The sequence below is a fragment of the Hyalella azteca genome, unplaced genomic scaffold, assembly GCF_000764305.2.
Source record: "Hyalella azteca isolate HAZT.00-mixed unplaced genomic scaffold, Hazt_2.0.2 contig491, whole genome shotgun sequence".
Classification (NCBI taxonomy): Eukaryota; Metazoa; Arthropoda; class Malacostraca; order Amphipoda; family Hyalellidae; genus Hyalella; species Hyalella azteca.
Window position 1 is genome coordinate 115,226 of NW_025930838.1, and position 27,601 is coordinate 142,826.

General features: G+C 34.6%; 1 protein-coding gene across 1 annotated transcript; it reads left to right on the forward strand.

Moving 5' to 3' along the window:
- The first annotated feature begins 851 nt into the window (after positions 1-851).
- On the forward strand, positions 852-21,566 carry LOC108681127 (tachykinin-like peptides receptor 86C). Its single transcript, XM_018170119.2, has 7 exons — positions 852-881; positions 10,214-10,294; positions 12,157-12,307; positions 13,001-13,197; positions 13,677-13,816; positions 17,880-17,963; positions 20,814-21,566. The coding sequence occupies exons 3-7, from the start codon at positions 12,197-12,199 to the stop codon at positions 21,101-21,103; spliced, it is 822 nt and encodes a 273-aa protein (XP_018025608.2). The 5' UTR covers positions 852-881; positions 10,214-10,294; positions 12,157-12,196; the 3' UTR covers positions 21,104-21,566.
- Positions 21,567-27,601: the final 6,035 nt, after the last annotated feature.

Consider the following 27,601-nt stretch of genomic DNA (forward strand, 5'->3'; position numbering starts at 1 on the left):
TATTATCACTCCAATCTCGGAGTGAACGTGAAATAGTCATTATAACCCAATCAGAAAAAAACATAACATTCTGTAGAAACTCATTTTATTCCTGAACATTTTATCATAAAAAATGTCAAGTCAACATCTGCCAGCTTTTCATCTTGCCATGTAGAAATTACTTATTTCTACTGTACCTCGAAACAACCACTTCATACGTTTACATTCAAATTTAAAATTGGGAAGATTGTTTCTTTATTCCTAAATGATTTCTATGCAATTTCTAAATATCTCCTAGCCATTTCTATGCCATTTATTTGCTTTTTCTATGTCATTTCCATGAAATTTCTATACCATTTCTATTTCACTCATATACCGTATCTATGCCATATCTCTGTCATCATTATGCCTTTTTAAGCCACACCTATGCCATTTCTATTTCATTCTTATACCGTATCTAAGCCATTTCTCTGTCATCATTATGCCTTTCTAAGCCATTTGTCTGCCAGTTCTATTTGTTTCATATGCCGCCTCTGTGTCATTTCTCTGTCATCATTATGCCTTTTCATACCATTCCTATACCATTTCTATGCCATTTCTATGAGGGTGATGTCAAAACTAAACATTTCCCGTCCCACATGCTCGTCACAGGTTCATCGCCCCTCTGCCATTTCTATTTCATTCCAATGCCGCATCTATGTATGCCATTTCACTGTTTTTTATATTTCATTCCTATGCCGCATCTATGCCATTTCAATGCTTTTTCTGTTTCATTCCTATGCCGCATCTATGCCATTTCACTGCTTTTTCTATTTCATTGCTATGCCGCATCTATGCCATTTCAATGCTTTTTCTATTTCATTCCACCCCTGCATACTCTTCTCCACCACCGTCACTGTCAAGTGGGTACCGGGACACTATACTTGTCATACCGTGACGTGGGTACCGTGACACTATACCTGTCATACCGTGACACCATACCTGACATACTGTGACGTGGTACCGTGACACCATACCTGTCATACCGTGACGTGGGTACCGTGACACTAAACCTGTCATACCGTGGCACCATACCTGTCATAACGTGACACCACATCTGTCATACCGTAACACCGTACCTGTTATACCGTGACACCATACCTGACATACTGTGACACTATACCTGTCATACTGTGACACCATACTTGTCATACTGTGACACCATACCTGTCATACTGTGACACTATACCTGTCATACCGTGACACCATACCTGTTATACCGTGACACCATACCTGTCATACCGTGACACCATACCTGTTATACCGTGACACCATACCTGTTATACCGTGACACCATACCTGTTATACCGGGACACCATNGTCATACTGTGACACTGTACCTGACATACTGTGACGTGGTACCGTGACACCATACTTGTTATACCGTGACACCATACCAGTTATACCGTGACGTAAGTACCGTGACACCATATGCAGTTTTGACTGCATAACAGTCATTTGTTGTGAAACCTGCTAATTTTTTCAGCAGTCACAACTATTCGTCTTTTCAATGAGTCGCAGTTAATTTTTTATCTCCGTTGATTGTCGCCAAAACTTCTCATGAATCCTCAGTCAAACACAATCAAACACGAACAAACGTGTGAGCTATTAGTAATTAGCTCAAAATTTCCGGTCATTTTCTACCCATGCGTCAAGTTTTCAAATTTTGTTCCAATCCTTGAGACCGGATTTTTTACAACCGCCGTCTCCACGTTGTTCCCAACCGCTGTGACCTCATTTTTCAAATCATCGTGACCAGGTTTCTTCTAACCGCCGTCACCGCATTTTTCCACCCGCCGTGACCGTACTTTTCCCAGCCGGCACGTCCGCTGAAGTTCCTAGCATTGAGAACTTATGAGTTTATATTGTTGTTTTGATTATTTCTTATATATCGGCAAAAAATAACATAACGCACTAATTTTCCACCCTAACGATACATCCAAATTCCAGAGATTATAGTAAATGATTTGCACTTTATTGCCTTCTTGAAGTTATCACCTTAAGTCAATCAGCTGGTTGCAAACCATTCAACAAATAATTTATCGCTTAGAAACAATGTTCTACAAACACTACTGGAGATCTATAACCCTTTAAGGTGTTATGATGAAACACATTTTAAGGTTATACGAAACTCACTTATACCAATGCTACTCCCAGTGAATAAAAAAATATAACTCGATATCAGTACTCATTGCAGTGAGTGACAGAGAGCGCATTTCCTCGTCGACGAAAATGTGAAGTCACGGACGGACGGACGGACGGACGGACAGACGGACATGGCGAGCACAATATTGCATTTTTTTCCATAAATAGGGAAATGCGCTAAAAAAATTAACCATTAATTCTACGGCCCCTGAAATCAATCCTGGTATTTGGGTTATTGATAAGCGTGCAAAACATTCATTTCTATCGAATCTGGTAGCCTAATGTCGCCAAATTGAACAAATTTGTTAATAGAAATTGTATACTACACCGCACATCAGTTTTTAATGACTAGAAATTTAAAAGCAAAGAAGATTCCATAGAAATTTACCATACCAAAAAATAAAGCGTTTTAAATAAAGATGTAATAAATTTTCGTGGAATTTTCTTTGCTTTTAAATTTATAATGATCTTGCGGTTTAAGCAAACGCGTGACATTAATACATTAATACAGATTTTAATGTATTTGAATAATTATTCCTACATGCGAACTGTAAGGTCATCTAAATTTAAGTGGATACTTATTAGAGCTAATGAGCTAATGAAGCTAATGAAGATAAGGAGATGGATTGCTCGCTACCACTTAGATCAATTTTACGCGGGACGTCTAGATTGATCGACTTCGAATGACAACACCAAAGTAATAGCTTTTTTTATCGAAAGTAACTAGCTTTCGATAGATTGATTATATTTCTATAGTAGATAGACTGATTATATATCTATAGTAAAAAAGTTCTCAGATAGGAGGCTTAACAAAATTTAATGTACTGCTACATGGTTTTCAATTGGAGGTTTATACAGGTACGGTGCTAAAATTGTTTAACAGGGCAATTTTGAACTGTAGACTAAATCCAATTAAGATGCTTTTAATCCGATTTCTTTTATTTTTTCCATTTGAGTAATACCATCGTTTTGGGAAAAGTACCGCAAGATGAAATGCCTACGATTGAAAAAATATTCCCTGTCAATGAAGTTTAACTGATAGAAATAATAGGTAAGATATTTAATAATTATTGGTAACAGAATAGTTGCGCACTCTCAAAATATAACATAACATAACATAGTGATGTCGGCGCTGAAGTGTAGGCCTGATGTGGCCTGTCGCCGATTCTTTTCCTTTTCGTGCCTTGTTCACAGAAGATCTAAAATCGTGTCATTGACCGGATCTTTTCATGACTGACGATAGTTTGAAGTAGCTACTAGATTTCCACCGGGTTCGATAAGGAGCTAGGCATTTCAAATCTGAACATATATTTTTCCATAGCTTTATCTAGTCTGTCATTTATCTAGTGTCTAGTGTGTTAAATGATTTATCTAGAGTCATTTCACGTCATTTAAACGAGCAAGGAGGCTGCAGATATCTTCATTTGAATTTATCCTTTCATTAAACCTTTATTCATGAATCCGAATAAGTAAACTTGAAATTCTATAATCAAAATAAGAGTTATCTTTGAAAAATCAATCGTGTGAAGTTGACCCCATAAAATTCGCTCAAAATAGCGGACCTTACTTCTTTTTCAAATTTAATACGGTTAATTCCGTAGTTACCCAATAAAAATTCAGTATACACCCAAAAATCATGTACGAAATTGACAGAGGTGCGGGGACATTAAAAATTGCGATATCAAACAGATGTAATTCATTCCTGGCTTTGATCTGAAGGGATCGACATCGGATGTAATCGAATTCATCATCTAAATGCGTCTGATTTTTTTGCGTTGCGAAATGCGTCACGACGAGGCAGGCGACGTGTTTTTGAAAGGGCATGTGATCCGTCTTCGGTTCTGCAGATAAACATTGAATCCTAATTTGCATTTTCTGGCATTAAATATTCTATTTCATGATGATGAAATAATAATTTTGCTCCAAGTTGTCTTTATATAATTATTAAATTCAATACAAAATTGTTTTTTCGAAGTTTTCCTGGGTAAAGGACATGATTTTTATTATTATTATCATTAGTCGAAAAGGCTGTTTTTCGAAATTTAATTATAAGAGAAAAAATCATATTTTGAAAAAATCCTTATTAGTTTAAGGTAGGCATCGAGGGAAATATCGGGTGAGAATTACTATGAATTTTAACTGTGTAATAATTTTATACATCTTGTAACAGTAGAGAGAGGTCTTTGAAACTTTGTTAGCAAAAATTTAATGGAATCAATGGCACAATGTAAAATTATGATCGAAAATTTTTTTTAAGTTTAGGAAAATATTTTTTTTTGTGTTAGATAGGCTGGAAGAAATTCAGCATTATGAACTACTTAGTTCGTGAATTAAGGAATTAAATGAAACGATTAAAATGCATTCCAGAGTTTCCAACGATGTATGAAACATATTTAACGACGAGAGAAAACTATTCTACGATAAAAGATTTAACGATAGAATGACGATTGAACAGCAATATAAAAAGAGTCTCTAACAGGAGAAACCGATTCAACGACGGAAGCAAAATGATAAACGATAAGGGAAAGAGATCCAACAATAGGAGTATTACATTCAACGAGTCGTGCAACGTACCACTCAACTATAAGAAAGCGAAATTCAGCGAATAGATTGAAGTTTTCAAAGATAAGAGAGAGAGATTCATCGATAAGATAAGTATATATATAAAGATGAGAAAGAAAATAAATATTTAAATATTTTACGATTCAACACAGTCACTCATCCAACAGCCAGGGTTTTGGTTGCAGAATAACGTTTATTGGCCACGCGTCGAGTGAAGCGTGACTGGAAGCAACTGCTGTGAAATCATTTCTCAGTAAGGATATTATGCTTGGCTGGTCCATGCTCAAAAGGTTTTTCTTTGACGTCGGTGGAATTAAGTGGATTGGCTTATTTTTAAATAATCAAAGCAAGTTCAATCAGGCGTTTTCGATCGTATAAGGCCATAGGTAAAGCAAATAAATCAGATAAAATAGCCTTTAACGCTTCACAGTCCAAGGAAATTTTAGATATACGTGTGAAAAAGCAAGTTCAATCAGGCTTTTTCGATCGTATAAGACCCTGGGGAAAGTATATAAATCAGAAAAAAGAGCCTTGAAGCTTCACAGCGCAAGGAAATTTTGGATTTAAGTGTAAAACAGAAAATGATTTTGGAAATTACTTTTTTGTGAACTTGGCATCGTGTGAGTTTGAAAGCTTGCCTAAATTTGACGTAATTCACAGGTGCACGTGTGAACCGGATAATGTATATTGAATTCTGTGGTAGAAAGATTACCCACATTTAAAACAAAGTCTTCGCACTAGAGAAAATATGAAAGCTATGGTCGTCTCAAATCGTGAACAGACATTACTTTTATAATTTCCTTTTATCGCAGGAGAAACAAAAAATCAATAGGAGAATTCAACAAAAATTACACGTTTAATGTATAAAGATCACTTTCAATCATGAGAAACACTTAATTTTAATCATCATTACGAGAAATAAGCATATCTCAATCGAAAACACATGTATGAATGTGAATGTTAAGGTAAATATGACTGTATTTCTATATATCGGTTATGAATATTGAAACATTTGATGATTCAAAGAGTCTAAAGATTTAGTAATTAACATTCAAGATTATATATTCTAAGGATAGACTTGCCTATTTTTCCACTTACAAGTTATTAATATTTAAATATTGATGACGCAGAGCCGAAACATTAAGACTGTATAGGCCTTCTAAGGTTATGCATGCCTATCTATCCACATATATGTTACGAACATTTAAATATTAGATGACGCAAAGAGGCTAAAATTCCAGACTCTAGGGCCTATACTTTCAAAAAAAGTTAAGAGATCGTAAGTTCATCAGCCAATCATTGACTGCCTTTCAAGCAAAATCCACCAATCATAGACAAGAAAATAGAGCGTAAGTACTTACGTTCACTTAGCCAGTTTTGAAAGTATGGCCCTAGGTCTATAAAGTAAATTCCTAACCTGTGCTGATGACTAGGGCGTTTATGGAGCCACAAGAACTAATTCCGCGGAACTAGGATAAGCGGAAACGAAAAGATTGGTTTTGCTGACATTAGAAAATTGGATCCGAACGCTCTTGTCAGCGTAAAAAAAATTGATATCGGGGTTGCCAAACCTTTAACCGGTCTCCAGCTCAACGGGGACAAACGATGTGCTTGTTTATAAAAGTGTGAATAAAATATTTGTTGAGAATAATATTTTGATAATTTCTCTTCCACAATAATTGTTATGTTCTCACGTACAAAAATATGAATATATGTTCTGGTCAGGGTTTTTTTGCACTAAATTTTTCTCAATACTTTTCTATGGATACACTGTAAAAAATATTAGATTTTATTCTACCAAAGGTGAATCTTAGAATATTATTCAGCATATTTCAGCATTTTCTGCTGGTGAATAATCTCTAGAAGGGCTTTTCAGCGACTCGATTGTCGCCAGCTACCTGATTCAAAAGAAGACACAGCAAAAAATATGTTTTACTTGTCACATCCTTTGAAATGATCAGATATGAGGTCCGTGTTTTACAATGGAAGATTCACTCCCAGAAAGCCTGAGCAAGACGAAAATGTTAAAGAGAAATTATGAATTGAATCTTGAATAGATTTTATTAGCCATTTATTTGTCTCTATGAGTGATGGAGATTTAAACTACATGGATTATGCTACCAAGTCTAATTCTGTTGTAATGAACACAAATCTTGATTCAAAGTGCAAGACTCGATCACGCGTTAATTATTTAGATTCTAAAATAATCTACTTGACACGCGAATCACTATAAATTAAGTACTTGTATATTTAATGAATGTATGATCTTTTTCCAATAACATTTTTATTAGTTAGTTGAATTGAAACTGTATCGGCTGAACGATAAGAGAAATTTTGATTTGTCTTACCAATATCTATAAAATCATCCACTATATAACTGAGATTAATACACTTAGAGAAATGAGTGAGATTTTGTCTAAATAACGATGTTGGATTTTGTCTAAATAACGCCTTTGTATGGGTCGTCATAGGCATAGCAAATACTGTTATGCGTAAAAAGTGTGTCATTATTTGGACAATATGACCAAATTATTTTTCTGAGTGTAAAGAGAGAAATGTCCGTCTAATGGTGGAAGCAACTAAGCTGCTTGAAGGCGTTCAGACCATCACTTCACGGCTTCTACCATGCAGCTACGATTTGAGACTAATTCTTTTTCACCTGAGCAATTTCAAGCTCAAATTTCCGAAATTAAGCACTAAAATTTTATTTTTCTAAATCAAAACTTATTATTTATTTTAAAAAAAGAATTTTTATTTTTTATTTAGTATTTATTATATTATTTTTTATTTTTATTTTTTATATTATGTTTTTATTTTTATTTATTACGACTTCGAGCTGATATTTATTTAATTTGAAAGTTAAATTTACTAAATTTCAAATTCAACTTTGTTAAATCTTTAACTTCTTCTTTTCAATTTACGAGTACAACAAACTTATTTCATCAGTAAAAAAATGCGAGGATCTCTTCAGTTTTTGGCGACTGAATTTGCCGGTTCTGCAGAGGATCTAAAATGGAGGTTAAAACCATAGTTAATTCTTATTTAAAAGCTTTGAATGTATGCGGGGAAAGTAAACACCTATTAATTTGGGCACTAATTTAGCTGAAGATTCTGGGGTCTCGTTAGCAAAGGTTGAATTCCATTGAATTCGACAAATTTTTGCTCGTCTAGTATCATGTTTTTCTTTTGCGTTATGAACACCTGAAATCATCTAAAAATAAGATTTATTAATTAACATTCAAAATTATATTAAAAAACAATTTAAACTCTCACAAATGACTGCTATCATCTCCATTCATTAATTTTGTTGTAATTTTCGGATGAATTTGTCAAGTGAATTTATCTAAAAATAACCTATACTGCAATTCGAAATTTCATCTCATTTTATTTATGGTATCGAATTTACTAGCCCCCGAATATATATCCGCGAATTTAAGGTAATTTACACTACGAAAAATTGTTAGCCGAAGCCACGACTAACAATTTTCTCTGCCACGTGTGTTATTAATTAATGTAATTGTAATGTGCTGGTGTAATTAATGTAGACCTTGCTTTTATACGTATCATATATCAGAGAGATAAACTGCTATAATGCAAGAATATTTCCCAATTAGTCATTACGCGCTGGATCCTGAGAGATGACTTAAGATTTCCACACACGGGTTTTTGCTCGACCACAATTCTATATTACAGAAAATTATGAAAGCCTCCTCTCCTGACAAGTCAGTTAAGTTTACAAATTCGCATAAAAATCGATAAAATGTCATGCATTGGGTGATTTTTTCTTTTTCTTCAAATTTGAGTTTCCGGAACCATTTGGTCGTGGTTTTCGATGGCCGTGAAAATGCTTGTTACGTCGATACTTAAATTTTACGACAAAAAACCGTAGTAGAGTTTGGACGGCAGTTCAATCTGTACATTTTCTGAGACCGTAATTTATTTGATGTTCATGATTAACTGGTTAGATTAAGGGAAAGGTATACCCTGATATCGAAGAAATTGCGTTTTTTGTATTTTTCATCTCATTTGTAGACATAACTTTAACAAATCGAAAGCAGAAAACAAAACTAATGTAGCTGTTATTTTTTTTCTGAGACGCTTTGAACTTCCTTAAAATGACCACTCGTAATCATTGTTTATAACGATTTCTTCTATTAGATATATATTTATGGACCATTCTTCACGTTGATTGAACTGTTTTTACGCTTATTTTGTAGCTAAGGAAAAGACGCATCTTACGAAGTTAACTTCATTGGTGTGCGGGCTTTGGTTTTTGCATTAGGCCGTTTTGAACTTATAGAAAATGACCCATAATAATAATACTACGTATTTACATATATTAATTAAAAAATACTATTTATTGATCATTATTCGCGCTAATTGCCATTCTCATTTCACAAATTCATTTTGAAGCTGCAAACAAATCTCACTAAATGAAACAACTACCATGGATATACATGCAATACTTTTTGCGTAAGGCTGTTTGAACTTATATAAAATGTTTATTATATATATAAATAAATATATAAGATAAATCACATATATAGCTTAGTAATCGCGTTAAACTGGACAAGAATAAGTTTAAAGACGCGTGTTGGTATCTACAATACGAATAATAGGCAATAGCTGGGGCTGCAGTATCAAACAAATTTTTTTAGCATTTTTTCCTTTTTTCGATATATTTTATTTATTTTGCACCCCTAAACTTTTGAAGTTGCAAAAAAAAGCTGTCTTAAAAAAGTGTCTTCTCTTATGATTTTCAAGCTACGGCATTGAGAGACATAGCATTCGATTTGTAAAAAAATATCTAGCTACTCTAGAAGCACTTTTTTCTGATTCGTCGATGGTTCATATTATATATTGAAAAAAGCGTGGGGGTGGTAGTGAGGAAAAATGTTTCGAATATGAAAAAAGTCATGTGCAAAAGTGAAGTAAACAATCGAAAAAGTACCTTCGAGAGTCGATAGATAAGCTGTGTACAAATATAATTATATGTTTCTCGGTACTGCAGGCGATTGAATTGAATGAGGCGATAGATTTATAATGGACTCCCCTTTTAGCCGTGTTCTATGCATTTCACGTTTTCTTTCGTTTTTCAATAAATTCATGCAAGCAAATGTTATTTTTAATGATTAAAAAATTTAGTTTAGGAGATAATTTTGATGTTTAACCCTCCCATTAAAAGAATATTTTGCTTGTTATACAACAAAACCTTTAACTGCCGTGCTGGGAATAGCCAATTACTGAATAGTGGGGAGTGAGGTAGTTTCAATAAATATGAGACGAATAATAATAAAATCGCTTCTGAAACAGAATAATAGCGCGTGAATCAGAATTTTATGTAGATTCCTATTTTAATTTGTAATTCCTATTTAAATTTAATTATAAATTAATTTTAGTTTTTTATTTAATTTCCTATTTCATTTAAGTATTTAAAAATTCATATTTTAATTAGTTCAACAATTTAATTAATGAAATATCGTCGCAGGTACGCAAACGATGAAGTACGACGAGGCTGCGTCCTGCAGTGGCCGGACGGCCGAACCAACGCCAGCCAACAGGAACACATGTCAGTCCTTAACAGTATATTATATTATATTATATTATATTATATTATATTATATTATTGTATATTATATTGTATTATATTAGATCATATCATATTATATTATACACAATTAACAATAAATCTATGTAATATACATTTATTGGTTTATTATACATATACATATATCATAAACATATAATAGCCTCTGAATAAGATGCAGGTAGATGAAAATACAAATAAATTTATAAATAAATTATTATATTTTATCCCGAAGAATGAATAAAATAGCAATAAAAATTTTCGGTGGACCGGTCAAATTTTGAAAGCTAACCTGATTCGGAATTTCTATTCTCAAGATCAACGCATAAAAATGTCGTAAGTTATTTTTTGGTTAATAATTTGTCTTTGAACATGAGATCATCAATTGTTAAACATGGCAATAATTCAACGGTTAACACGATTACTCTCATGCCAATGGGCTCACTAGCTTCTTTTTCAGAGAATTTTATTCACACAAGTTACAGCTAAGGAATCGAATATTGCACGATGCTTAACAGTTAAATGTATTTAAACCATTCTACGCTCTTGATAATATTTCAAATGCAATACTAGCATAAATGATGAATTTTCCGGGAAACCTAAAACCCTTTGCTTAAAATGAAAGACCATCTGCATGAACAACACCAACCTGGTGAAACTAATGTTTCATATTGAAATTTAGATTTCACATTAAAACTTAGGTTTCATACTGAAACTTAGATTTCACACTAAAAGTTAGGTTTCATACTGAAACTTAGGTTTTGCACTAAAACTAATGTTTCATACTGAAACTTAGGTTTTGCACTAAAACTAATGTTTCATATTGAAACTTAGATTTCACATTAAAACTTAGGTTTCATACTGACACTTAGGTTTCATACTGAAACTTAGGTTTCATACTGAAACTTAGGTTTCATACTGAAACTTAGGTTTCATACTGAAACTTAGGTTTCATACTGAAACTTAGATTTCGCACTGAAACTAATGTTTCATACTGAAGCTTAGATTTTGCACTAAAACTAGAAACCCGAAATAGAAATTCAATATCAAGGAAGTTCAGGACACGCAATTCGCGGCCAGAATAATTCAGTGGCCACGTATCCCAACCAGCAAGTTATCTTCAAAAACTTTCGTTTTCATGAAGGTCTCTCTAGAAACTTTGGAAATTTGCCGAGTCATTCTTGATATATCACAGAATATCTTCCTGATTTTAGAGCTGGGTAGCTGAAGTATATTTTCCATTCGTCAGGCCTGGAAACTTGAAAATTCTTACGACTTATATGTATCATATTCTGCCAACGATTGATGTCTTTTTGTGTGTTTAATGTGTTTAATGTGTTTAATGTGTTTAATGTGTGTTTGTGTGTTTAATGGGTTATGTCGGGTTACTTTTAAAAATCCCATATTCATCTCGAGAAATTCTCCGATCCCCCATAAGCCTGAGACAATCCACGATCCTTACTCAAACAAGCTACCCAATCTTTTGAAATATCCTTGCACAATTACAGCTAAATGTGCGTCTTACCCAATTAGTACTAATTGTGCAAGTAACTGCAAACGGAAATTTATGCTCGTGACTTAATATTTAAAGCTTAGAGGCAAAAATTTTTTACAATTAAAGTACCGGTACGGGGGAAGAAAAAGGATAGAAAATTATAATTAATCAAAATATCATGGTAAAATCAAATTAACGATATTTTGATTATTGATTAAGATTTTGGAGAAAGAATAGCATCTGGCTCGATCGCAAGATAAGTTTTTTTATTCCATTTCATGGCTCTGCTACCGCGATAATTTTGTTAATTCTAATCTCATTAATTAAAATTTCATTATACTTACTGCAGATTCAACATCGTATTCTTCATCACAACATACCTGGTGCCGATGCTGGTGATGTTCACGAGTTATTTGCTCATCAGCATCGAGCTGTGGGGCGGCAAACAAATTGGTGAACTTTCGGAGCGACAAGTGAACATCATCCGATCTAAGAGGAGGGTGAGTGAACATCATCCGATCTAAGAGGAGGGTGAGTGAACATCATCAGATCGACAATTAGTTTAATTTTTGGAGCCACATTTAATCTAACACGAGCATGAAAACTTTTCTATGCCTATTTTAATACCGCAAAGCTACTCCACAGAAAAAGTACCCAAACGAGTATTATTCATGTTTTTTAAACATTTAAATTTAAATGCTCGGGTTAGTCTGTCAACAAACAAGCTGCTCCGCTACATATCTCTAGGCTGTATATTTTCACGCCTCCTAATTTTATACGAGTATATTGCTAATTCAATTATACATGTACGTGAATATCGGCATACAAATCTTATAGACGACTTACAGTAGCCAGACATGACAGGTGGTTCAGATGTTGATGTACGTTATTCAAATCAACAGATGGTGCTGATAACAGGGGTGAATTTTTAATCAGCAGGTAGTGCAGGTTCATAAATAACATGATTAATGCAGCAGATAAAGTTTTTCTCAAAGTCCGTCTTTTGATTCAACAGCTAGAGCAAAAATAAAAATAAATAAAAAAGTTTACTAAAAAAATTAATACAAAAAAGTTAAGAAATAAAAAGTTTATTAGCTGGTGCAAAAATAAAAAGAAATAGAAAGTTTACTTAAAAAATAATAAAAAAATAAAAAAAAAATAGAAAATAAAAAGTTTATTAATTAATTTCACAGGTGGTGCGCATGTTCATCGTCATCGTGACCATCTTCGCGCTGTGCTGGCTGCCCCAGCAGGCGTTTTTCCTGTACCAATATTACAACGCCCAGCTACTGGACACCCAGCTGGTCCAGCACGTCTACCTGGCCTTCTACTGGCTGGCTATGGCCAACGCCGTGGTCAACCCATCCGTCTACTACTGCATGAACGCTAGGTGAGACATCTACTATCTGTCTACATCTACCATCTGTCTACTACTGCATGAACGCTAGGTGAGGCATCTACCATCTGTCTACATCCATCTACCATCTGTCTACATCTACCATCTGTCTACTACTGCATGAGCGCTAGGTGAGACATCTACCATCTGTCTACTACTGCATGAACGCTAGGTGAGACATCTACCATCTGTCTACTACTGCATGAACGCCAGGTGAGGCATCTACATCTGTCTACTACTGCATGAATGCCAGGTGAGGCATCTACCATCTGTCTACCACTGCATGAACGCCAGGTGAGACATCTACCAATCATCCAGTGCATCTGTGTCCAAAAATTTCCAAAAACAAAAATCATTTAAAATCCCACTTTAAAATCATTCGTTAAATCCCATTTTTTATTTACTTGTGAATTGTTTAACCGAGATATTTTCCCTGTTTTGAATTTAATGAAAAACTACCACATGTCTCGCAGGTTCCGCGCTTATTTCCGTGAGGTGATAACGAAGTGGCCGTGCCTGTGCTGCCTCTTCTGCCGGCGCCGCCGCTGCGCCGCGTCCCCGGCTCTGACCCGGCGCCTCCCCGACCATGACGCGTCAACGCGCTCCAGATCTGGTGAGGATACGGTGGATTCGTAGTTTAATTTACGATGGTAGTATTATATCTAGGGCAAGTCGATGGTCGTAAGGACACGTAGCGCGTAAGTACACGTAGCGCCTTTAGTACACTTTTCGTCCTAAGTAAAGGCTGCGCCCTAAGTTTACGTAGCGATGTAAGTCCGCTAAGTAGCGGACTAAATTGGGCCCAGAGTGTATGTAGCGTTTAATTTCTCGTCTGTAATTGGTGGGTATATATTAAAAAGCTGGAGGACACTCCAATCATTGACTCATTCACTATCTGTTATACTTTCACATAGGAGCCATTATGACAAAATTTTGTTAAAATATTTACTTCCAATAAAATAATAATGTAAAATTCCAAGGTTCAAAATCAGCTGTTATTATTTATGTATGTTCATTAATTGTTTGAAGGATTTTCTTTGACAAAAAAAAGGTTAAATTTTGCACTTTATAAACTTACAGAGATAAGAAAGAGATGAATAAATTAAATGTTAACGCGAACATAGATTGCATTGAAGAAGTGCACCGGTCAAACTATTGCGAGTTTTAATGATTGCACCAGAATGAGCAATTTCACGTAATCAAATGTCGCTTAAGAGTATCAAAGCCTTATAATTGTAGGAATCATTTGCATAAATTTATTAACCCAAAACAGTTTGAGAGTTTAAAAATAATTGTCATGAATTTTTATTTTTTAATTTCATTTCTGGCAAACATATTTCCAATCTGTACTAAAGAATACATATAAAGAAATTTTTGATGATAAATAACCTTGTGTTGATTGTGTTGGGCAATTATATATATAATCTTCCCGCGCAGACCTTACAGCTAATTGGACGTGATTGAATATCGAGCTTTAATTGTATTATTTGAAAAAAAAATTTTTCACGAGTCGTTCGTTATTCAAGGTCCCGATATGAAGCGAGGATGTGAAGGTTTTTGTGAGTTAATAAGGATTTAGTAACATAAAAGGTATTATTATCCCAATATGAGACGTCGAAGTGAATATTTTACATTTCATAAGGTTTTTTCTAATATAAAACTGTTTTGATATAGCAATACAAAAGTTCCTGTTTCATGAAACTACTCAGTGATAATTTTTACCGGAATTCATCATGTTTCAGCTAAGATAACAAGGTTTTTAATACCATAATGAAAAGTTATCGTTTTGTCTCGCTGCTGTGGAGGAGCGAATCTTCCATGTACTCACATGGGTACAGCTTGTTTTCTATCATCTTTATTCATTATTTGGAATTTATTCTTTTAATTCTTTTCTATTTATATCGATTTCATTCCATTTACGGGGGAATAAACTAAATTTACATAATTAGATCATACACATTCAATTCCACGAAGTCAGTAGCCAAAAGTAATTGTCGAGCCAAATACGTTTAAGGGGACCCACTACCCACTATATTACACATTTGAAATACAATGGCTGCCCATTATATTTTATAATTATTATTAGAACACGAGGCCATGAATATACATATGGTAATGCCTCTGGCAGATGCCAGAAAGTCCGCGACTGGAATTCAAATCGCTATTAATGAGATATTTGAGGAATTTCTCATTTCGGGAATTTCCCATTTCATGAATATCACGTTAGTGAAATTAAAAACTGTTGGCGCAGAAAAATATCTATAATTCATTTGCTTTAAAATTTCACGGAAACTTAACCATGACAAGTTTTCAATTCTAGCTTTACATTGTTAACTGTGGACGAAATTTACTGTGGACGAAATTTTTCGGTTTTACAACCATAAACGTGATATAATTGAAAAATTTATACATACTTAATTCATTTCAATAATTCATTGGTGTTTTGCCTCACTCAGTTGCAATTAGAAACTCTAGATACAATTTATAATAAGGAAGACGATTACTATCACTAATTTATAGCCGTGTATATCATTTCGAAAATGTAGGATTTTAATTATTGTTGGTGGTGCAGTTATTTTTCGTAATGAATGTTTTGTCGAAAAAAAAACAGTAAATATTTTTGCGGAAGAAAAAGACGTATTTGGACGGGAAAGAGCATAAATACTGCCACGACAAAAAACGATCGGCACTTAAACGTAAGAATATCTATAAATATTTGAAGGGTAAATAGTAATAGGCAGTTAATTTTAAAACAACGATTAAATTTTGCCGAAAAATTACACGAGGGACTTGGACGGAAAAGAACAATAAAAATTTGCACGGAGAAGACCAGTGAATATTTTCACATTAAAGCACTTTGACGGCAAAAGGCAATTAAAATAGAGAGTGTATAGAATCATTACAGGTTACTCTTCGTTAACTTAATAAGAAAGCTTTATTTAAACATGTCCGACAGACCGTCGATACATGAATATTAGTCAAAGACATGAAATTACATTTTGCAAACATCACAAAATTTCATTTTAGAAATATTTCATATTCAGCGTAAACATTTCCGGCGCATAACTCATCATTCGAGCTGCTTGCAATCAGACAGAAAATGAGAGGGATAATAGAGGGCCATGACACTTAATTTTTAGCGCATTTTCTAATTTATGGAAAAAATGCCTTATTGTGCTCGTCATGTCTGTCCGTCCGTCCGTCTGTCTGTCCGTGACTTCACGTTTTCGTCGACGAGAAAATGCGCTCTCTGTCACTCACTGCAGTAAGTACCGAGTTAAATATTTTTTAATTAGTGGTCACAATGCAGCTCTCAATGCCTGCCTCTTTCAAAGTCTAGGTCGTTATGGCATTTCAACGCGAAACGAATCTTCCTGTCATGAATGGAATGGGAAGTTCTATGTTCGCAGTGATGTGCAATGAATATGGTTTTGAAACGAAATTGGAACAATGAATCTTCTCTAATACTATAATCCAAAATTTAAGAAGTGAATGTTTTCTTATCATCTGAATCTAAATTCAAGAAATGAATGTTCCCTTACAATTAGGACCTGAATTCAGCTAATGAATTTTCATTTAAAACAACTGAAATTCAAAAAAATTAATTTTATCTCTTGATCTGAATCGCAATTCGATGAAAGAAGGTTCTCATTTAATGTAAACCGAAAGTAAGGTAATGATTTTTTCCATGTAATCTGAATCGAATTCATGGATTGAATGCTCGCTGGTATCCTGGATCAAAAACTATGTCCTTCCTTACTGTAGTGAATTTACAGAAGCTGTATCACCTGTGAAAGATTATCTGTAGATTTGCCCGAGTTTAATTTAACATTCGAATTCACACGATTGTTCTTCGGTCTATTTCAACCATCATAAGCGGATACCATACCACCAATTCTGTACAACGTTAATCTGGCGTTGAATATCAACAAATTTGACGTTCGCGCTTCACCGTTAGTAATTAATTGATCGTATTATTCTACGTTAATTTAACTTGAATTTTTAATGACTTGCTGGAGTCATTTTTTAAATCGGAAGCAGAAGTCAGGCAGGCGGTGAAAGTAAATCAAAGCCTTATTTACTTGAAAAATTTTTTATTAAATGGTTGAACAGTAAACAAATTGAGCAATTAAATTTTTTAGACGGTATTTAAAGTAATTTGTGCGGGTAGATTTAAAAGAATTATTATGAGGTGTTTACATTTGATTATGTTCCAAATTAGTATTGGCATCAATTTTGGCTAACCAAAATTGCTTGAAGTCAAAATTTTGAAAGGTAAGTTTTTCAATGCGAATTGTTCCCGATTGTTGCAGAGCCCTTACCGGGAGCCCGCTCCTGAATATAGCGGAAGAAATCGTCAAAGATTTCAACGTAGCAACTCTCGAATCAAGGAGCGTTTTTTTTCCGCTGCTCACGAATTTTCACTGAAATTTAACCCTTGTTGGAACACATAGTTCAACTGTACTTTCACTTGGTACAATTATAATGTTATAAAATTTATGATGGAGCTGGTCTAATAGTTTTTATTGAAGATATGCTGAATTTACCCGTCGTTTTGTTGACTTAAAACTTCATTCTGAACATGAGATTTAAGCGGACTTATGATTAAAATTAAGCAACGTTGTAAAATTATGCAGTCTAACAAAGGTTAAATTCTACCTTCCGCGTTCGCACAGAGTCGAGGAACGAGGGCAACGGAACCATGCGCACTCTGCCGGGTTCCCTGCACTACCGCAACCACTACTGCTCTGCCGACCGAGGTCAGCTATCACAATCTTACTACAAGCCAGATTTATAAAGGAAAAAGTTATCAAGAAGATTTATATCACGCCTTCAACCCAACTTTGAAACTCATTAATTATTATAATTTCCAAGCTTAATGAATTAAGCTACTAGCTCATTTCAATGTCACAAGAACCACTACTGCTCTGCCGACCGAGGTCAGCAATCACAATCTTACTACAAGCCAGATTTATAAAGGAAAAAGTTATTAATAAGATTTATATCACGCCTTCAACCCAACTTTGAAACTCATTTATTATTATAATTGCCAAGCTTAATGAATTTAGCTACTAGCTCATTCCAATGACACAAGAACCACTACTGCTCTGCCGACAGAGGTCAGCAATCACACCCTTACGATAAGCCAGATTTATTAAGGAAGAAGTTATCAGTTTTATATGACACCATGAACCAAACATTGAAACTCATTAATTATAATATCCATGCTTAATGTCTTAAGTTCTTAGCTCATTCCAGTGCCCACCATGCACTACTGACCCGCTGACCGAGGCTAGCCTACAAATAATCTCACTACACGCCAGATTTTTGAGCAGGATTTATTGGTTTAACATGACACCACCGGCCGGCTTTCAAGGAGCATAAATTTTCACTAGTTCTTATCTGAGCTCGAGACACTCTTGGGATTATTATTATTTGCGCTTCTTCGGTCGATAATTTTTTCAGTTCAACATATTTTTATCGCCGGGTTTTCGCATATGGACAACTATAGAACATGCGGATTAGTACTAGCCGAGTTTTGAGTTTAATATTACACAATTGGATGGAAGTTCAAAGATGTTAAACATTATTAATTTTAAAGAATGTGTTAGATTTAAATAAGCAAAGTGCTAGAAATTATTAGGACATTTTGACCTGACTGGGTTTTCGATAATTTTTAGTGACTAGCCTAAAATGCGTTAGTAGCTAAATGTTAAAACTCATAAATTACTATTGTCGGCCTAAATCCCTTCTCAGTAATCATTTGACGAATAAAATTATTCAGGAACAAAAATGTACTTAACGGGAGACGTGTGCAGATTTGACATTTGAAGGATAACCTTTTTATGTTTGTTTTGGTGAAATACTTTACATTTATTTACTGTCAAATTATGTTCCTCTTCAAAAATCCCAAACTTACTGTGTTCCGGGGATTATTTTTTTCAATTTTCGAATAATATAATAACATACTTAGTGCCAATCCACTATATAGTAGCCAACTTATTATCCATACCTCTATATAATAACTAACTTAGTAAGAATACCACCATAAATTACGTATTGTTATTAAGTATATAATCTAAATATATATACATCATTGTATTCCAAACAAATTTCTTCAACAAGTATTGTAGCTTCAATAAAGATAAATAATTAATGCTTATTAAAATTTTCAACTATTAGTAACTGGACTTCACTGTTAATGATACCGTGGACTTTGAGAAGCGTCTAAGTTCTTTCAGAAACGTATGGATTCCCTGACATTTTTTTTCTGAGCAGTATTTATGATTCTCTGAGAAAAATTTTTTTATTCTGAAAAATACTCAACGTTGCTTAAAACGATTAGGTTCGAAAACTTGAAGCTACTTCGAAAGAAATTAAGGATCTCTGAGAAACGTTTTGATTCTCAGAGAAAGTTATACTCGTAAGCAAATCATCTAAATCAAAATTGAAAATCAAGTTACATAATCAAATTGTAATTTACTCTGCAAAATGTTCAATTAGACATCAAATGTCGTCCAAAACTATTTAAAAAATAAGATTATTATTTTTTCTATGGGAATTTGAAAATAGATTTTATTTAGGGGAGGACATAAGGGGAGGACAAAAGGGAAGGACATAAGGGGAGGAAATAAGGGGAGGACATGAGGGGAGGACAAAAGGGAAGGACATAAGGGAAGGACATAAAGGTAGGACATAAGGGGAGGACATAAGGGGAGGACATAAGGGGAGGACATAAAGGTAGGAATTATACTCGTAAGCAAATCATCTAAATCAAAATTGAAAATCAAGTTACATAATCAAATTGTAATTTACTCTGCAAAATGTTCAATTAGACATCAAGTGTCATCCAAAACTATTTGAAAAATAATATTATTTTTTCTATGTGAACTTGAAAATAGATTCTATTTAGGGGAGGACATAAGGGGAGGGCATAAGGGGAGGACATGAGGGGAGGACTTAAGGGGAGGACATAATGAGAGGACATAAGGGGAGGACATAAGGGGAGGACATAAGGGGAGGACATAAGGGGAGGACTTAAGGGGAGGACATAAGGGGAGGACATAAGGGGAGGACATAAGGGGAGGACATAAGGATAGAAAAGAGAAGAAGATAAAACTGCATGTGAACCAACTCTTCACACTTGTGCAAAGATAACCACATGAAAGCTTACTTTTTTAAGAGGTCATATAGGATCACAAAATCTAATTTTTTTAACATTGGCAAGTGAGATTGTGTGTAAAAAGTATGATAAAAGCAGAAAATTTTGCCGTCATAATCTATCGTGAGTTTCTAATCTATATAATCCCAGGGTTCCTTTACTGCCATTACGTAATGCTCTTTCACATTTTTTTAAAATTCCTTACTATCTTAACGCAGTTGTTCTTTCTTTTTGAAAACGAAATCGTACCAGAACGTAATTGAAAGTATACCAATAAAAATGCGCTACAATGGTTCCTCTATGCATTTAAATTGACCCATTGGAAATGGTACTTGAGTCGAAAAGTAAAATTGTATGCGTTTTGGAACCTATCTGGTATAAATGATGAATAGATCAGTGAATGGCCATTTGAATTAAAATTTAAAAGTTCCTATTTATTTTTGGGCAGGTTATCGACGCTCGAAAGGTGGCGCCGAATGCGAAATCTGCCTTCAGTCTTTCCGGCCACATCCAGGATACGAAGTTGCTTTGAACACCCGCCGTACCGCCCACACTCGCCACCTAGACTCGGCCGACCCTAAATTAGAAGCTGCCGACACGCAGAACAACGCCCCCCACGACCATGACCCACATGAGGGCGAACCTGACCCACTCATAAATAATAAAAACGATGTTGGGGTTATCCATGAGTACCATGAGTCATCAGAAAAGGTTGTAGATGCGGATACTAAAATATGATACTATTATTTTAAATTTCCGTTTTATGTATATTATTATGAAAATTCTGTTATTGGCAGAATGTAATTAACGGAATTCTGGAACTGAGTTATAAGAAGAGGTTGTAGATACTAATATATAATACAGGTATTTTTTATTTGAGTTTTATGAATGTTGTTATGAGAATAGGTTCAGAAAAAGAGAATTTAAGTAACAAAATTTATTCTGTGGTCCAAATTATCAAAAATTTCATCCTAACTTACTTGGCGTGAGTGGACTTCGAATGTTATATAAGCATAGGACAGCAAATTGAACGGCATTTTTTCAGGATAAATTTTATTTTCCAAGTGATAGGCGACTTCAATACAAATCGAATTAACTAAAAAATATAAACTAATTTTCATACTAACTGGATGCAAACCTCCTGTAATTAAACCATAGATGCTTACTTTTGATCTCGCTTCAGGGGCATTTTTTTAGTTGTTTTCTTGTGTTTTTCGAATGCGTGAATTAANGAACGTCATAATAAAAGTTTAATTATTACGCGTTAAATAAAAAGTAAGTAAGGGAATCAGTAAAAAATATAATGTATTAAAAGGAAGACTGCATGAAATAACATGTCCTTAATTAATATGTAACTGGATGTTAATTGAAATTTCACACAAACTGCAAACAAGGTTTTAATTGAAATTTCACACAAACTGCAAACAAGGTTTTACACTAATATCTTCTTATCGTATAACGTGTATTCAATTTTTTAGTTGAAAATTTATGTTTCTAACGTTATGTTTCAATAGTATCTTCTTTTGTAATAATATGATGCTATTATAACTAACCTTTTTATTTCTTGTTCATATTATCATCGTGTTATTTTGAAGCTCGTGCTAGTAAAATACGCTAAATGGATTGCATGTTCCATTAGTCGTGTTTAACTGAGCCACTCATGGCATGAGGAATCTGAAAAAATCTTCTTACATGCGAAAATCCTATATGTCAAGGACTATTTTCTTATTATAGTCTTTCGATAATGAGAATATATAAAATTTTTCATTCGCTCAATTCTTCATTAGTCATTAAATAAAAATATCTACGAGAAGCCGTTTGATATCATGTGTCCCATTTTTTGGGGAAACTAAAAGGGAAATTTTCTCACCCGAATTGATTTAAGAATTAAGTTTATTCATCGTTGTGAATTTTGATTGTCTCCAAAAAGTAATAAGGAAGCATAATTTAAGTTTCATGTCGCGTTGTGAATACCTTCGCGAATGCCATGAATTGTTCGACGATAGTAATAAAAATTGTGAATCGTTCCAGTTGTGTTCGGTTATTGATGAATTTAGTCGATGGCAAATACCAATAACAATTGATTAAATTTATTTTGAAGTCGTAGGCATCTAAATCAATAATTATAGGGTTAAGGTATTCAGAATAGGAATAGAAATAGAAATAAGTCAAAGTTTATCTAGCTTAAATTTTGCAGCTCAGCAAATTTTTTGAGAAATTAATTTCATACAAATTAGTATAGTGCTGAAGACTCGACCAATTTTGAAATTGAGTCTAATTATAAGCTTTCACAATTTTGTGTAATTTTATACTTAGCATGGATTCAGGAATGTATTGGATTTTTTTTTCGGAGGGGGGGAACGACAAAAAAGTGGAATCCAATCCCGAAGAGCCATATTAGAATAAAATTCCAGAGTAACAGATACAACTTATAAAATTTAGGACAACAACCCGGAGTCGCACGTGAAACTAATTTGGAAAGTTATGTGTCATTGAAATTATTTCCAGTGCAATATATAAGGGTTGGACAAAGGGAGACACCTAGCATTTTGATATCGTAATTTTTAAACATTATATAAACAATGAAAACATGACATATTTTGACATTCTAACGTTTATTATTGCTGCTAATTGATATTTTACCCTTTACCCTAAACAGATATGTTTAGTAAATTTTTGTGTCTATAACCAGACCTGTAACCAATGAATGGCTACCCTCTCTGGCTTTCAAAGAGGTCAAATTGTTGGTGCCCGTAGAGCAGGTGCATAGTGTGACAGAAACTTCCCGAATGTTTGACGTTTCTATATATTGGCACTGTCTCAAACGTAATGACTGCTTTTGAAAGAGAATGAAAAACATCCTCAGCATAGCACAGGTCTGGTCGAAGTTGTTTGAGAGAGACCGTCGGTGCCTTAATGAAATTTTTATTTTGAGGGACAATCGAAACCCCACGGCTGTTAAAATTACTGCAGACCATAATGGACACTTACAGAACCCAGTTTCCATAAAGATTGTCCGCCGAGAGCTACACAGATCTGGATTCTATGGAAGAACTGCAATAAGAAAACCTCTGGTTTCAAATACAAATGCTTCAAAGCGTTTAGAGTGGTGTAAAAACATCTAGAATTGGTCCCTCAAGGAGAGGAAAAATGTGATTTTCTTTGACGAACGTTTTTTTCTTTTACATCTGGAGACAGCCACAAGAGTTATTTAATCCCGACTGCCTCCTCTCAACCGTAAAACATGGCAGGGGATCTGAAATGATCTGGTGTGCTATTTCTTGGAAATTCGGCGAACCATCGATTTCTCTTCATGGAAGAATAAACAGCCACGACTATTTAGGAATTTTGAAGGACCAAGTTTATCCAATGATTCAAGCACTGTTTCCGGAGGGGAACGCCATCTTTCAAGATGGTAATGCTCCGATCCATACAGCTAGGATTGTTAAAAAAATAGCACGAGGAACATTCTAATGAAGCTGAGTATCTCATCAGCTGGGGCCGTATTATCAAAACTTTGTAAGTACGCAAAATCGACTTACGAGAGGCGTAAGTGCTGACTTGATGACGTGACTCTAGAGGTGGTATTATCAAAACATTTGCGTGGGAAGATACGTAACGTAACTGTACGTGCCTGCTCGGAGATGTCGTAAGTGGAGTTCCGCACAAGTTTAGAGTGTCTGCTGAAGCGATAGGAAACTATTGATTTACTAGCAAGTAGCAACACAAAGTGGTCAAATTGCCGGTGCCCGTATGGCAGGTTCTAGTGTGACAGAAACTTCCCGAATGTTTGACGTTTCTATATATTGGCACTATCTCAAAAGTAATGACTGCTTTTGAAAGAGAAGGAAAAAATCCGCAGCATAGCACAGGTCTGGTCGAAGTTGTTTGAGAGAGACCGTCGGTGCCTTAATGAAATTTTTATTTTGAGGGACAATCGAAACCCCACGGCTGTTAAAATTACTGCAGACCATAATGGACACTTACAGAACCCAGTTTCCATAAAGATTGTCCGCCGAGAGCTACACAGATCTGGATTCTATGGAAGAACTGCAATAAGAAAACCTCTGGTTTCAAATACAAAAAGCTTCAGAGCGTTTAGAGTGGTGTAAAAACATCCAGAATTGGTCCCTCAAGCGGTAGAAAAATGTGATTTTCTTTGACAAAATCATCTTTTACCTCATTTCCAATTTCTGGCCGAGTTTACGTCTGGGGACAGCCACAAGAGTCATTTAATCCCGACTGCCTCCTCTCAACAGTAAAACATATAGCGGGGAATCGGAAATGATCTGGGGTGCTATTTCTTGGAAATCCGGATAACCAATGATTTCTCTTCAAGGAAGAATTAACATCCGTGACTATTTAGGAATTTCGAAGGACCAACTTCATCCAATATTTCAAGCACTGTTTCCGGAGAGGAACCCCATCTTTCAAAATGATAATGCCCCGATCCATACAGCTGGAATTGTTAAAAAATTTGGCACGAGGAACATTCTGTAACGAAGTTGAGTATCTCATCTGGAAACAACCATCCTCAGACCTGAAAATTATCGAGCATTTAAGGCCAATTTTAGAGACGCGAGTCAGAAGTTAATTCCCACCAGAATTGTCTTTATAAGAGCTGTAGGGAGTCTTAACTGAAGAATGCGTTAAAATTCCATTGTAAATAATTAACAATTTGTATGAATCAATGCCTAGGACGATATAGAGGCTTTAATTGCCGCAAATGGTGTACCTACATCAGACTGAAACAAATTTTGTGGATTTCTCAGGTGTTTCCCTTATCTTGTCTAACCCTTGTATATCTTACCGAGCACCCTAGATTATACATGTCGCTGTAAATCTGTAAAAATTATTCATTGCGGGCCGTAGACTGCAAATTAATGTATATTATTAACTGAAACTCGACCGCCACGTCTTGCTGGCAACTGCACCGAGATTCTGGCCGTTAATCTCTTCACTTTTTTCCTGTTCCCTGTGTAAATTAGTAAAATCAATTAACCCATTGCATTACCTTAAATTAAACAATATTTAATTCGAAACATATTTCTTCTGGTGGCCGAAAAATTAGTTGTCTTTTCCAAGATAATTGGCGAACACATTAACATTGTTAATCAAAACTCAATAGAGTTTATCCAGCATCTTTGGGTCCAAAATAAGCTGGGACATATTTGCTAGTTTAACGAAAAGTGATCATAAATTTGCATTATCATTTTATTGTTGAGTTATAAAGTATCCGTTGTGTGCGGCGATATGGAACGTGAGAATTGTTGTGTGCACATGGGCAGGTTCTAAATTAATAATATTGATGGATCTGCTGCAAAATTAACATACACGAATAATATTCAATAAAAATTATTAGCAAATAGTTTTTTTGCAAATCACGGGTATTAGTAGATTTGTCGAAAAAGATATTTAGACACTGTGTGACGATATTTTGAAGTATCCAAAATGATGAGCTTAAATAAAAAATAATTATTATCGAATTGACACGAACTTTTTCGTTGCCTCTGCCTAAGCTGATGCCAATTCCAGCTTGGTGAAAATCATTAAATTTTTTAACTTTTATCCATTGACTGTAATTCTTGTTAGCAGATCTTTGGGTTCGTACAGTATTAGGGACGGATTGTGTATCCACAAACAAAAGTAGAAAGATATACTTTCCAAAATCAAAAGTTTTTGATGCTCTTCAATACGGATTTAAGTGGTTAATTAGCGTAAGCTTTTTTGACAATTATTAAGAAGTGAAGAACGGTTGGCTGAAGTGGCGCTGTTCGCGACGGCACAACTGAATTTTACATTAAAGCCATTGTAGGGATTTATTATTTATTGAAGAAAAGTGGTTACCCCGATGGCTCGAGGGAAAGCTCCATATACTTTCGAGGATACCGTACTCGACTTCATATATATTCTTACCAAAAACTCCTATCAAAAACCTAATATGGATACCTGCTCCAATGCAACGCAGATGAACGTAAATCGTTATTAAATAATTCATCTAGTAATTTTTGTTGCAATTTAAAAACAGAGTATTGGTGATTTTTGGAATTATCTTTGTATTCAACGTCTGCTCAATGTATTTGTTCAATGTTTTATGAATATTACAACCCCAACATGTGGGATGGTCGTTCAACGATATAATTTTAAGATCGTAGAAAGTGCAATGTTGGAGTCGTAATTTACGCACTGAACTGACGAGAACTATCATTTATTTTTGCTTAACATACGTCAAAACATAAGCACTCATTTGCTCACTTGCATACATTCTCCGTGAGTTTTTTCCGAAACAGTGAAAGCTTTTGAATTTTATTATATTGCAACAATATTAATTTTGCATGCATTTATCACAGTCTTGGAATTACTTTCACGTACAGGTATCACAGTTTGTAAATATACTTGCACATACACGTATCACACTATAGGAAATAGTTACACAGACACGTACCACAGTATAGGAAATCATGCGCAAACACGTACAAGAGTATAGGAAATACTTGCAAATACACGTATTGTTTTCCATCACTTGTTCAGCTCAATTAAGAGCCAACGCCTCACATTGAAAAGCTTGACTGACATTTCATTCGCCGTATTTTGGCCGCTGGAAGCGCGTAGATAATTTTAGCGTAGGAAACTAATCAATGACTTTCTAAATGGATGTCTCTCCTTGCGAAGGATTGAAACGTAGCATAGAGCGCTATTTTTGTGGAATGTCAAGAAGCGAGCGTTTTACCTCTGATGATTAATGTTGAGAGAAACGATATGTTGATGTACGAGAACAGACGATGTATTCTAAAGTAAGCATAATATCTGATAACATCAATTATACTTCACATATGATGCCATCACTTCAACTGATTCCTCACATCCGATGATCCGATGCCATCACATCAACTGATTCTTCACATCCGAATCCATCACATCAACTGATTCCTCACATCCGATGTCATCACATCAACTGATTCATCACGTCCGATGTCATCACATCAACTAATAACATCCGACGCCGACACATCAACTGATTCATCACATCCGATGTCATCACATCAACTGATTCGTCACATCCGATGTCATCACACCAACTGATTNAAATGTTTTGTTCAAGTTGAAAAGAATTTTTTTTAATTTTAAAATGTTTTGTTCAGGTTGAAAAGAATTTTTTTAATTTTAAAATGTTTTGTTCAAGTTGAAAAGAATTTTTTTTATTTTAAAACGTTTTGTTCAAGTTAAAAAGAATTT

Coding starts and splice junctions, on each gene's coding strand:
- LOC108681127 (XM_018170119.2), top strand. CDS start 12,197: ATGCTGGTGATGTTCACGAGTTATTTGCTCATCAGCATCGAGCTGTGG. Junction 12,308..13,000: donor TCATCCGATCTAAGAGGAGG/GTGAGTGAACAT, acceptor TTAATTTCACAG/GTGGTGCGCATGTTCATCGT. Junction 13,198..13,676: donor TACTACTGCATGAACGCTAG/GTGAGACATCTA, acceptor CATGTCTCGCAG/GTTCCGCGCTTATTTCCGTG.